Source organism: Nyctereutes procyonoides, unplaced genomic scaffold (genome assembly GCF_905146905.1).
Source record: "Nyctereutes procyonoides isolate TBG_1078 unplaced genomic scaffold, NYPRO_anot_genome, whole genome shotgun sequence".
Lineage (NCBI taxonomy): Eukaryota > Metazoa > Chordata > Mammalia > Carnivora > Canidae > Nyctereutes > Nyctereutes procyonoides.
Genome location: NW_026575125.1, coordinates 31,419,186 through 31,432,293, shown reverse-complemented (window position 1 = coordinate 31,432,293; position 13,108 = coordinate 31,419,186). Strand labels below are relative to the sequence as shown.

At 37.3% G+C, this 13,108-nt stretch overlaps 1 protein-coding gene across 1 annotated transcript in view; it reads right to left on the bottom strand.

Annotated features, from left to right (window-relative positions):
* Positions 1-13,108, bottom strand: part of CFAP47 (cilia and flagella associated protein 47) — a 491,966-nt gene that overhangs the window by 125,613 nt on the left and 353,245 nt on the right. Inside the window, exons 52-53 of the mRNA XM_055338249.1 lie at positions 4,049-4,224; positions 3,331-3,438 (exon numbers count right to left, since the gene is read on the bottom strand). Coding sequence (XP_055194224.1) covers positions 3,331-3,438; positions 4,049-4,224 — 284 coding nt within the window. The remainder of the gene's footprint in view (positions 1-3,330; positions 3,439-4,048; positions 4,225-13,108) is intronic.

The window sequence follows — 13,108 nt, the reverse complement described above, 5'->3', positions numbered from 1 at the left end:
TGAACCCCATGTTGAGTGTAGAGATTACTCAAAAACAAAATCTGAAGGTGGCTCAGTCAGTTAGGTGTCTGACTCTTGATTTAAGTTCAGGTCACAGTCTCAGGGTTGTGAGATCAAGCTCTGGGCTCGGGTTCTAGGCTCAATGTAGAGTCTGCTGAGATTCTCTCTCTTGGTCTCCCTCTGCCCCTATCCTATTCTCTCTCTCTCTCTCTCTCTCTCTCTCTCATAAATAAATAAATAAATAAATAAATAAATAAATAAATAAATATTTTAAAACATCTTAAAAATAAAAGTACATTGACGTACTACTTTACACACATCACAATGGTTAGAGTTAGTCTTAAAATACCATGTTCTTGAGGATGTGAAGCAACTGCAATTCATATATGGCCAGTTGAATGCTCATAAGCACAACCTATTTTGAACTCTTTGTTGTTATCCACTAAATTAAAGTGATTGCATTCTTATGTTTGTACCCAATAGAAACAAGCATTAAATGTGCAACAAAAGCATGTACAATGTTATAAACAACATGTTTCATTATACAACAAACTGGGGAAAAAAAACCCAAGCCCATCAATAAAAAAAAAAAAAGGAATTTTTTTGCAGTTATTAAAAAAAAAATAAAAAGAAGAAGAATGGTACATGAATGGGTCGGTAAGTCCTGACTATCATTTTAGAGCCTCCCATTTAAATATGAGTGAGGGGTGTCTGGGTGGCTTGATGGTTTAAGCATCCAACTCTTGATTTTGGCTCAGGTCACAATCTCAGGGGCATGAGACCAAGCCCCACATTGGGTTCCATAATCAGCAGGGAGTCTTCCTGAGTTTCTCTCTCCCTCTGCCCCTCCTTCATGCCCCCTCATACACTCTCTCTATATATATATTAAATAAATAAATCTTTAAATATGAGCAAAACAAGTATCAGGAAAGTTTTGAATGGGGAAAAAAGGAGAACAAAATTTATTTATTTTTATTTATTTATTTTTAAGATTTTATTTATTTATTCATGGGAGACACAGAGAGAAGCAGAGACATAGGCAGAGGGAGCAGCAGGGTCCTCATGGGGAGCCTGATGCAGGACTTGATCTCAGGACCCCAGGATCACCACCTAAGTCGAAGGCAAATGCTCAACCACTGAGCCACCCAGGAGTCCCAGAAGAACAACATTTATGATTAAAGACAAAGACCATGACCATTTAAAATGAAATGATATCTTAAGCATATCAGTAAAAATATTATCAACATGGGATAAGAACAGATTGTTATGATTTAAAAACCAAAACAAAAACATGTAAAAGAAACACCCAAACAACAACAAAAATGGTCTTGGACGTTGATAGCAGACATGAAAATTCAACAGAAAGCATGGAAAATAAATTCAGGTAAATGTATCTGAATGCAAAAGCACAAATGTTGGTAATAAAGGCCAAAGAATAAGAAAATTAAAATAGCCTCCACATTCTAAAACAAAAACATGGATGTTGTAGGAAGAGAGAAAACAGAGAGAGAGCATATTTTGAGACTTCCAGAAACTGAAAGTCATGTGTTTCCATATTGAAAGAGACCCCAACTACCTAGAAAAATGTATGAAAATAGAGCCACACCAATTCCTTAAAAATTTTAAAGACACTGGCTGTGCAAACTTCCAAAGAGGATAAGGTTCCAGAATACAACTGGTTAAAAATGTAGTTACTATGAAACATCTATTAATATTATGCAACTTTTAATTATATACAGTATGACTTAGATAAAAAGAAATTATGCTTTAGAACAACCTGACCAAAAGTAACAAGAACTTAAAAAGAAAGAGAAAAGCACCTTTTAGTGGAGTGAAAACAAACCATCATTATAAAACCGGTTGTGCTAAGTATGTTCACATAAGTGTATCACATTTGTTAACAATTCTATATATACATAATTTTCATACATTAATGAATTTTTAAAACAAGAAAAAATATAAAACTAGAAATAAGTTTGTTAATAAGGTAAAGCAGACACTGCTAGCACCCTTCCCAGTTCCCCTAGAAGATTTTTACCAGTTCTCTACCATCAGACCCCAACGTCTACATGCTTGCTGTTCATCTTCCATCTGAGACTTTCAGATGGTCACCCTTGAGTCCTGCTGCCTCCTCAACTGTACAAACAGTAGAGGTTTATACCTCTTCCCAAGGAAGCGTATAGTGATCAGTATGAGAATTCAAAAGCTGAGCATCGTTGCACCAAGACAGGGCAAACTCTGAGATGTGATTTATGCTAGAGCTCTCTGCAGGATCAGGTAGTCTGGGGCTGTCCCTGCAATCACATCCTTGCTTGGTTTCTTCCCTTTTCTCATCCTGCTTCCCCTATCTCTTACTGATTGTTCTTAATGGGACCACTTCCTTAATAAATTACTTGCTACAGATTTATTTGGCTACAGATCTGGCCCTGGGAGAATTCAACATTCTTCTGGAGAGCTAAGGGAGAGAGATTAACAAAGAGGTACTGATTTACCCACTGGTGCACGTGCTCTTTAAAAGTAGGGATTGTGGGGACGCCTGGGTGATTCAGTTGGTTTAGCGTACAACTCTTGGTTTCAGCTTAGGTCATGGTCTCAGGGTCTTGAGATGGAGCCTCGAGAATAAAGATAAAAGTGGGAATTGTGACTCAGTACCACTATGTATCAGCATCAAACCTGGTACCAGACATGTAATAAGAGCTCAATGATGCAAATATAAATGGTCATAACTCCAGGGCACATGGTATTAGCCAAGTGACCAAGTATTCTCCACTGTCCATTGCTGACCCCCTGCTTTGCCTTGACCAAACTTTAGTCAGTCTCCTATGTTTCCTATGGGCCCTTGAGCTTTGCTTGTCCCCAAGCCTAAGCAAGCACAAAGCATAACAGGCCTCCTTCCTTTGGCTTCCTCTGGGAATCGGCTTAGCATAGGGCAAGGCTTTCCCCATCAGTGCCCACCAGTCATTTTCCTTTCCTTGTCTGGCTTTCTCTCCAAACAGTCTGCTTATCTCTTCTTGTCCCACCTTTAACTTCTGTTTGATTTTGAGACGCTTGCAGATTGTTGAGATCAGTGTTCTCCAACTATTTCAATAGTTCCTTTCTCTCCCTTGTTAACAATCATTTTGAAGAAGAGCCTCTCCTTACTAAGTCCTAATTTGTTTTCCTTTCACATAAGTTTTCCATGGGGTAGTTTAAATGTCAAAACTTCCCTGGAAAAGAAAATTAATTGCTCAAAATATATTTATGTCTTCCCAAGAAAGATTAAGGGGATTATAACAATATTCTTTTAGATAACGTTTTTTCCTTCCACAAAATAACTTTATCCATACTTACTTTCCAATGTCACATTGCATTTCTGGTATTGTGGTTGGTTTTGGTAATTCAGTAGTTAATCTCAGTAAATACCAGAACTCTAGAGCCATATCAGGCTGGAAAATAACGCTGGTGGAGAGAAATATACAAAATCCTGTCAGTGGTTTTAGTTTGTGTAATAAAGTTGACAGAAAAAAAAATCCTAAATAGGTAGTTTCAAATGCAATATTTGAAAACTTCTCTGTGATCCATTCTATTCTTATTGGAGATATATTTAAATTTTTTTCATTTTTGGTGAGAAGATCACTTCATTATTAGAAAAACTGTCATCTTTAATATCTGTTTAATAAATGCCTGTTGAATGAATGAAAAATATTTAAACGTTAATGAATTCAAATGTATTGCAGGAGCAAGAACAAGAAAATTCCTGCTTTCTGTGATTAAATCCAACTCAGTTTGTTGAATTAGATACATGTATATTTTCATGTGAAGGCTATCAAGTGACAGGCAACTCTGGAGAGCTTTATTATCAGCAAATGCTTGCCTTTGGGGGAAATAGAGACAGAACCTGTGACAGTCTAAAAGTGTAACTGGAAAAAATAAACAAACGAAAGTACAGCCGGGCTAGTAGCTCTGTCATCTTTTATTTAAGTAGACTTGAACAAGTCACTTAAAATAATTTAGAAGGCTTCATTTCAAAGTATCAACAATAAAATATAATGCCACACTAAAACCATACCTTTCATCTCTACAGCCTGTAGTTGCTGGAGTATACTGTACCACATAGCTGATACATTCTAGCGGATACAGTATAAATTGCTTGAGTCCATTAAGGGCAGCAGTGGATAATTGCACATCTAAGTGAATCATTGTCTCTTTGGGATTCGAGAGAGGTATTTCAATGCAAATGGTCTCCTAGAATTACAGAACAAATATATAATCAGCTCTTAGTGTCAGCATAGAGTGAATCATTGTTCTTTAAAGGAAATGCAAAGAAAACTTTTATGCAACATAAGGCCATTTGTTTTATTTTTCTCCTTGATCCGCTATTGAATATATCTCACTCACTTTTAATCTCTTACATGTTTTCCTTGACTAATCTTGGTAAATGATAATGCTATTTTTTCAACAACAAATACTCCAAGACATTCATCTAGCTAAATGGTAAGGAAAGTGTAAAATTACATTTGAAATATAGTTTTCTTCAGTACTATTGCCATTTATCAATGTTTTCTCTAGCTGTGGTACTCAAACTTTAGCATGGCATAGGAATTATTTGCAGAGGTTGCTAAAACATAGATTACTGGCCCCCTGCCCCAAAGATTCTGATTCAGGGGAGCCCTGGGTGGCACAGCGGTTTGGCGCCTGCCTTTGGCCCAGGGCGCGATTCTGGAGACCCCGGATCGAATCCCACGTCGGGCTCCCGGTGCATGGAGCCTGCTTCTCCCTCTTCCTATGTCTCTGCCTCTCTCTCTCTCTCTCTCTCTCTCTGTGTGACTATCATAAAATAAATAAAAATTATAAAAAAAAAGATTCTGATTCAGTAGCTCTGAGATGGGGCCTGAAAATACATATTTCTAAAAAGTTCTGTCAATGCAGAGGACATACTTCAAGTATCTCTGCACATCAGCAACAAATACTAGGGAAAATCTGAACTAAGAAGACAAATTATGTTGATAATTCAACTACCTTCTTGTTTAGATTCCTTCTTTCCATACTGGTTTCTCCTGTCCTGCCTCCCTAGGTACATCCACTCAGCCCTGGAAGACACTCTTCAAGTTCCAAGACATTTCTTGATCCCCATTCTGACCTATTCTGGCTAACGGCTTATGTTTCATCCCATTACAGCCATGATCTCCACTATAGTAAAAGTCATTAGTTAAAACAAAAGTGTTGAAGGTGATTGATAGGACATATCTCAATCTTGAACAAAGATGAGTTGTCTGTAATGCCTTAACCTAACAAAATAGAAAATATTGGACATTTCAATCATATTTCAAAGCTTGGTAATGAATGTACTTTAGGACTTGGAGGTATTTTGAAACTTAACACATTAGAGGAATGACAAAAACAACCTTGATACTGAGCTGGTAGGGACAGGCGGTGATGAAGAAAGAGTTATTCACAATACATATCTTCAAGATACAGCTTCACCCACGGAATGAATGTTTGCTTGATTACAGATATATAAATAATTGAGTGGATAAATGTTACATTTTAGGGGAATGGAAACAGCATTGAGTGTGGTGAACAACATCTGGTAAGGAAAGACGAAAATCAAGAATATATACAAATTTACAATTAAACTGGGATATCATATGTTATAAATCAGATTTAATTATAAATGCATTGGAAAATGGCCATCTACAATAGTTTCAGGAGATACAAGAATCATGGATTTCTAAAATACATGGGCATTTAAATTGCTATAGTAAAATAACCAATGCTCATAATTATAAAGAAGGAAAATAAAAATATAAAATGAAAAAAAAAACCAATAATTACATTATGTCACAGAATTTATCACTTCCTAGGCAATCTGAAGTATTTCATGAGACTGTTAGAGAATTTAGCCTCCTAGGAATTTTCTAAGGGTCTAACAGATCAACAACTAAACCATATGCCAGGATAACAAATACCAACAACCATATATTGGTCTAGAAACTTTGCCCAGGTCTTTAGACAGAAAACCAAAATGAGATATCTTTGGACTAGACATTTGTCCTAGTCTATATTACTTGGATATTTCTCAGAGAAGGTCAGTGTCAGTTTAAAACAATGCTGTGGCTTATTCTTCACAGAAGTAAAAAAATACTAGGATCTGAACCAGTGATTTTCAAAATGTTTTCATCACAACCTAGAGTAATTCATTTTATATCATGACCTGGCTCACATACACACTGGAAAAAAAAAAAGATTCACAAAACAATTCCTACTCTTCTCACATGTGACATTCTCTGATACTTTCTATTCTCTTTTATTCTATTCTATTTCTTAAAAAAAATAATAATAATGCTAGTTTTGACCCACTCACGTTTTTGAAACCTATACTTTGAAAAACTCTGGTCTAAAGAGGAATGAAGTACTGGAATATCGAATTGCTTTATGTCTTATCACATGCAGACTTTGAACAAAAGGTAAAACAAAACCACTTTCAATCTACTGCTATCTCTGTGAACTACAAGTCATTTAACAGAAGCAGGCCCTAGTGTTACAAATGTGTTAGGACATTCTACGGTTGGCCGAATCTTAAGAGATGAAAATGGGGATGGCAGCTCTGGGGCACTTGTGTAACAACTCCTGTTTGACACATCTGTGGCAAATGTCACTACTTGATCACTTCACTCTTACCCAGTATGTCTGGACACTCCCTCAAAATTGAGCAGCCTTCCAGAGAGCAATCGTTAATTGCTTCCAACTACTTGCACTAAGCAGTACTGCAATCTCTAAGGAAAGCCTGCAATCAAATTCTCTGGGGTCTCAAAACCAACAATAGACTCAATAGAAATGAATGATTCATTACAGTAAAAAGCTTTAAATTCCCAATTAATTAAGAGTGTGGTATTTCTAGTCTGGTAAAATATATGTCAATTTTAGTTACAATATTATAAAAAACAATTTCTAACTTTCATTATAATTTGAATATTTAAAAAAATAATTTGAATATTTTTTCAAGTTTAAATAGATTAAAAACTCCTAAATTACACCTTTAAAATATAGTATTGTATGAATAATCTCTTTTAAATATACATCTGCCAAAATACTGTCAAAATTAATTTAGACAAGATTAATTTTCTAACTATATTTCTTAAGGCCATAAAAATTAGATATTTCTTTTTTTTTAGATATTTCTTTAAATATTTCATGTATTCAATAAGAGAAGAGATTTTTGTCATTCATGATTTGATGAGATGATCCAAATTTGTAAGTTTATTCTTGAAATACCTCCTTTGTGTTAGCTATATTCTCCAAAAATACAGAACTACTTTCAACACATGAAGCAGAATGTATAAAGAAGTCATCTGCAAAGATGGCCAATAGTCTTATTGTCTAAGGCATTCTGTACCCCCCATTCCATTTTATGACAAATAACTCTCACTCAATAAGAAGTATAAAGCCTGCTGAATTTCTGTGACTATTTTCTTCATATAAAAGGTGTGAAATATTTGGCTAGTGCGTGTGTCTTGCCAATGGTATATTCTTCCACTTTGATGGGTGATTTTTTAAGGTTTTTTAAAATCAAATGTACATCTATTTGGACTGATTTTGGTTTTGGAAATTCAAGTGAAACAGTGACTATACACAGTGACTTCAAAAATTGTCTTTTTTCTTTACATGGCCTCCTTTGGGTGCAATGACACAGTATTCTTTTATAAGGTGTCCAGTATTTTTCTCTGGATTGTACTGAAGGAATATTTTAGCTAACATAATGACTGTTGAAAGAAATTGCTTCCATTTTTCATAATCCTTTTGTAAAAGGAATAAATTATGTATATTTAATCCCATGGAATATAAAGATTTTAAAGCATGAAGACGTTCATAAAATGTTGAAATTCAGAATGCCGAAAAAATTCAAACATGCAGCTAAGATTGGAATATGTTTAAAATGTGTATAAACAGATGTATTGAATTTTGCAAATTATAAACTTTTTCAGAGGAAGTTTGAATATTTACATATATTTTATTTTTTTTAACAAATTATTTATTTATTTGAAAGAGAGAGGGAAAGAGTGGTTGGGGAGGGTCAGAGAGAGAATCTTAAGCAGACTCCACTCCCAGGGCTCAATCTCACAACCCTTAGATCACGAGCTGAGCTGAAATCAAGAGTCAAATGCTTAATTGACTGAGCCACCCAGGCGCCCCTCTATATTAATTTTAAAACAAATATAAAATATTTTCAGGGGCGCCTGGGTGGCTCAGTTTGTTAAATGTCTGACTTTGGCTCAGGTCATGATCTCCAGGTCCTGGATCAGACCCCACGTGGGGCTCCCTGCTCAACGAGGAGTCTACTAGTCTCTCTCCCTCTCTGCTCACTCATGCTTGTGCTCTCTCTCTCTTTCTCATAAATAAACGAATAAAAGAATAAATAAATAAATAAAATTTTTAAAAATATTTCAGTATCTAAATATAACTTATATGTTTCTTATTTTCTTAAAATAGGAGAAACATTTTTGAGAAATTTAAAGACAGAAATTTTAGATCAGGTCATTCCCATCTTTCCACTCTCTAGTAGCTTCTAATTGCACATGGAATAAAATCTCTTATCTCACTTTCTGAAGTCCTGAAAGTATTGGCCCTGCCAGCACGTCTGATTCAAAGTACTTCCTCCCCACTGCTATTTCTGTCCAAGCTCCAGCCTCACAAGCATCTTTTCTGTTCCTGGAGTGCCTGGGCTCTTACCTATTACCTCCCTTCCCACCAAGCTCATTTTGTTCTGAACATCTGTTAGTTGCTCTACCTGGGTACATTTCCCCAGTCTTCATGCCACAGTCAATGAAACTCTGGACTATTTTTGTTGGTACAATCATCACTAAATTTAGATTAGGCATTTATTGTCATGGTAACAGATAAACTGGATGGACTAACTTGGTAGAGTACCATCTGAAAATGGTTTCTCTTCCACTACTGATCTTCCAATCTGGCAGAATCTCCCTTTCTCCATCTCCTTGTTTTCTCAGGGTAGTTCCTAATGCTAGAGGAGTCTCGTTATCAGATCTTGAAAGAGGTACAATAACAACCAACGCTTTCATTTGAAACCCAATGAATATTTTTGGTGATCTTTCCTCCTGGCACTCCCTCCTTACCCTCAGGACATGTAGTAATTTTTCAGACTGTTTGTGAGGAAGAAAGCAGACATGACCTACTCTTTTCAAGCTCCTGCTCTAACTACTTCTCCTGCAGTCACTGCGTTAATATGGCTCCTACAGGTTACAGGATGAATATGGTGCAAGAAGTAAAAGAACAAAGACCATTTACTTAATTGATACTGACTGATCTTTTCCAGTTGACTTTCTAGGTCCTTCTCTTTCTCCTCTTTCTAGCATTACCCCATGTAGACTTTTTCTCTTGGGTTCTTCTTACTCTAGCCAAATGTATCTTGGGCAGATCCTTTTAAAATAGCCCAAACCAGTCCCCAGACACTGAGGAGAATCCACTTTGATCTACAAGGTTTTGTCATGTGCCATTAAAAGTGCAGCTGCTGGGGATCCCTGGGTGGCTCAGCAGTTTAGCGCCTGCCTTCAGCCCAGGGCCTGATCCTAGAGTCCCGGGATGGGGTCCCACGTCGGGCTCCCTGCACGGAGCCTGCTTCTCCCTCTGCCTCTCTCTCTCTCATGAATAAATAAATAATATCTTTAAAAAATAAAACAAATAAAAGTGCAGCTGCTGTCACTCTAGCCATCTCCCCTCCATTCCATGGTCCAGACTTTTAGCGAGAACTCACCAAAATCCAATGGGCATTAAACTATCAGTTTCCATTCTTTAAAGAAGCCACTCCCCCTCTCTTTGTGTTCTGGCCAATGCGTATAGAGGCTGGACAAGGGTGATAGGCTAAAGGGTTCTTATCTGTCTTGGCATGGCAGAAATATCATCCCTCCAACAAAATTCTGTGCTCTCCTTCATGATATGAAGACATCATTGGGCAGGAGCTGCCCAACCAGAGGTTACATTTCCCAAACTCTCTTGCACCCAGGCATAGCCATGTGATTAGTTCTCTCTAGTAGGTGAGTGGAAGTGAAGTGTGCTGCCTCTGTGACAAGAGGATTCAAAAACCAGTGGAAATTATTTTCTGTTTCCTTTTTCTTTTTCCATCTATATGCAGCTATTGTGTTAGGCCATTGAAATTTTGGACTTTGTCATGTCAACTAAAAACATCATAACTAGAACATTTAGTGACTCCTTAATAAATGGCAGAGCAGTACCTTTCATAACATGGAGACAGAATTGTCTATGGTTCTCAGGTTGTGTCTTTACTTGAAAATGTAAGACAACAGAAAACCTTCCCATGAAATATGTTATTCCAAGGTTATTTTTGTTTTCTGTCTGACTCAACTAGAATGTTAGCTCCATGAAAATAGGGGCCTTGTTTGTAATATTCATCACCGTTCCTCAGCACCTAGAACAGTGTGAGGGATACCAGACACAATAAATATTCATTAAATAAATGTGCAATTTATAAGAGACCTTAGTGTTTGTATATAAATCTAATGGTTAATGTGTCTGATATTCTAGATACTTCAAACTGAATAACACAGCTTCCATTGATAAAATCTTACTCAGAAGGAGTTTAAAAATCTTAAGTTAACCTAGGCCACCTCCTTTCATGAAAATTATGGATAAGGACAGCTGTGAGAAAGACAGTGGGTTAATTTTATCATTTGGTTGCCAGTTCACACCTTCTCTGAACAGGGAAAATTCAATTCACTGACTTTTGCACTGAAAACCTCATCACTTCCGACTCTAACTGGGTCAGAGTAAATCAACATTATGATTTTTGCCCATTAAAGCCTAATGGAGTCAATGACAATTCAATATGCATCAGCAGGAAGTATTTCCCACCATATCCTCTCCCAGGAGATAATTATGAGTTCATTTAAAATGGACTATTTCTGAGGTGGCTGGCTGGTTCAGATGGTAGAGCATGCAACTCTTGATCTCAGGATTGTGAGTTCAAACCCCATGTTGGGCATGGAGCCTATTTAATTTAAAAAAAAATTAAAGTGATTATTTCTGAGGTCCAAACATACAATATTAATTTAAGTTAGGCACAACTTATATTAAGGAAATTTTCAATTTTAATTTTATTCTATTTAAAAACATCACCAAGTCAATAAACTATATTAAAGGGCATTTAAAAATGTACCATGTAATTCAGAGGAAGTGATAACTATAGCCTGTTTCAGTAATTTTCCAAAATTGAAAAGTCAGTGCCAGCAGTTCAGAACTCAGAGGAAGCAGGTAGATAGCCGTAAACTAGAAACACCCTTGTCATTCTTCTGCTACTGCCACCTGCATGTCCCTATACCTAACGAAGTGATGCTTCACACCTCTACATCCAACGTGGACATACAGAACGCAGAGGTGCAATCAAGAAGGGCTGCCAGTGCCAGACTGGGGGATGATGTGGGAGTGAGGATGTACTTGACAAGCACTGAGGAGCTGTGGAAAAAGTCAGAAACTCCTGTAGAGTCTATAGGCTCGTTCACATGTATTCAGACATTTATCATAACCTTGGGGGCAGGGGTGGGGGTGCAGGAACTATTAAAAGCAGCGACAAATAGAAATATAATTGATTGCAGGGAATGCTCCCTAGGAAGTAGCCTCTAGCTTAACTTTTAAGACAGGGTCTCTCTCCCTCTCCCTCTGCTTTCTCTCTATACACATACATATGTATACACATAGAGAGCAAAACGGATCTCTCCTGTCAAGAAGGAGCCTGTGTCAAGCAGTGACGCAAGCAGTTAAAGGTACTGCAGCTACAAGATGCCACCAGGACCAGCATCAGCTGGCTGACACCCCAGAAATGAGAACAAGCAGAAGCAGGGCAGGTCTGCAGGGGCCCAAGACTGATGAAATCCCTTTAAAAAGGGGAGGATTTTTGCAGCAAACTCTTAGACTCTTCAGACATGACTTCTCTATGTCTGACCACTTGAAAAAGGCAGCTGCTGTTGAAGGCCCTGCCTGATTGATCTCTGAACAGAACTGAGATCCTTCACTGCTTGAACACAATAGGCAGTTAGTGCTGAGAGCTGACTCAGACCAGACCTTACCTCAACTGCTCATCCACAGACTGACTTTGCGGTTGGTTCATTAACTTCCTATACCCTTCTGTTATCTCGTTTGTTGTGTGGCTTGTCTTATGTTCTGTTCTGTGTGCCATGTGAGAAGCCAAGTTTCATCACATGGTGAAATATCATTGAGTTTGGAATCCTGAACCTGCTTTATAATTATGATTAACTTTGCTTTATGACTGATTAAAGCTGACATTGTGGAAAAGCACAACTCGTGTGTGTGCCTTCATGGCATGCTCAGGACTGTATATGTAGATACATACATGTACATGTACACATAGGGTCTACATTTTATCTTCTCAAGATAAATTCAAAGCAGAATTTTAATTTTTTTACATCAACGTTTCATGAGGAAGAAAAATTTCAAGATCATGTACAACACCAATTATATACGATCTTTCACCTAGAAAAAATAAAGAATATAAAAACACAAAGAAAATAAGAAAAACATAGCAAAATGAGTAAATCAAAATATATACATTTTTATTGTGAAGGGTAAAATATTTTTTTCAGGGATCCCTGGGTGGCGCAGCGGTTTAGCGCCTGCCTTTGGCCCAGGGAGCGATGCTGGAGACCCAGGATCGAGTCCCACGTCAGGCTCCCAGTGCATGGAGCCTGCTTCTCCCTCTGCCTGTGTCTCTGCCTCTCTCTCTCTCTCTCTGTGTGTGACTATCATAAATAAATAAATAAAAATTTAAAAAAAATATTTTTTTCAGATTTTATTTATTTATACATGAGAGAGACAGAGAGAGAGAGAGAGAGGCAGAGACATAGGCAGAGGGAGAAGCAGGCTCCCCATAGGGAGCTGGATGTGGGACTTGATCCCGGGACCCCAGGATCACGACCTGAAGGTAGATGCTCAACTGCTGAGCAACCCTGGTGCCCCCGAAGGGTAAAATTTTAAACTAAAAATTAGTTGAAAATGGTTGGCAACTCACAAATGTTGTTTTGTATGAACGTTTTTACATTTGACGCCAAGGGCATTAGTAGTGTTTTTAACTATGCTCCTG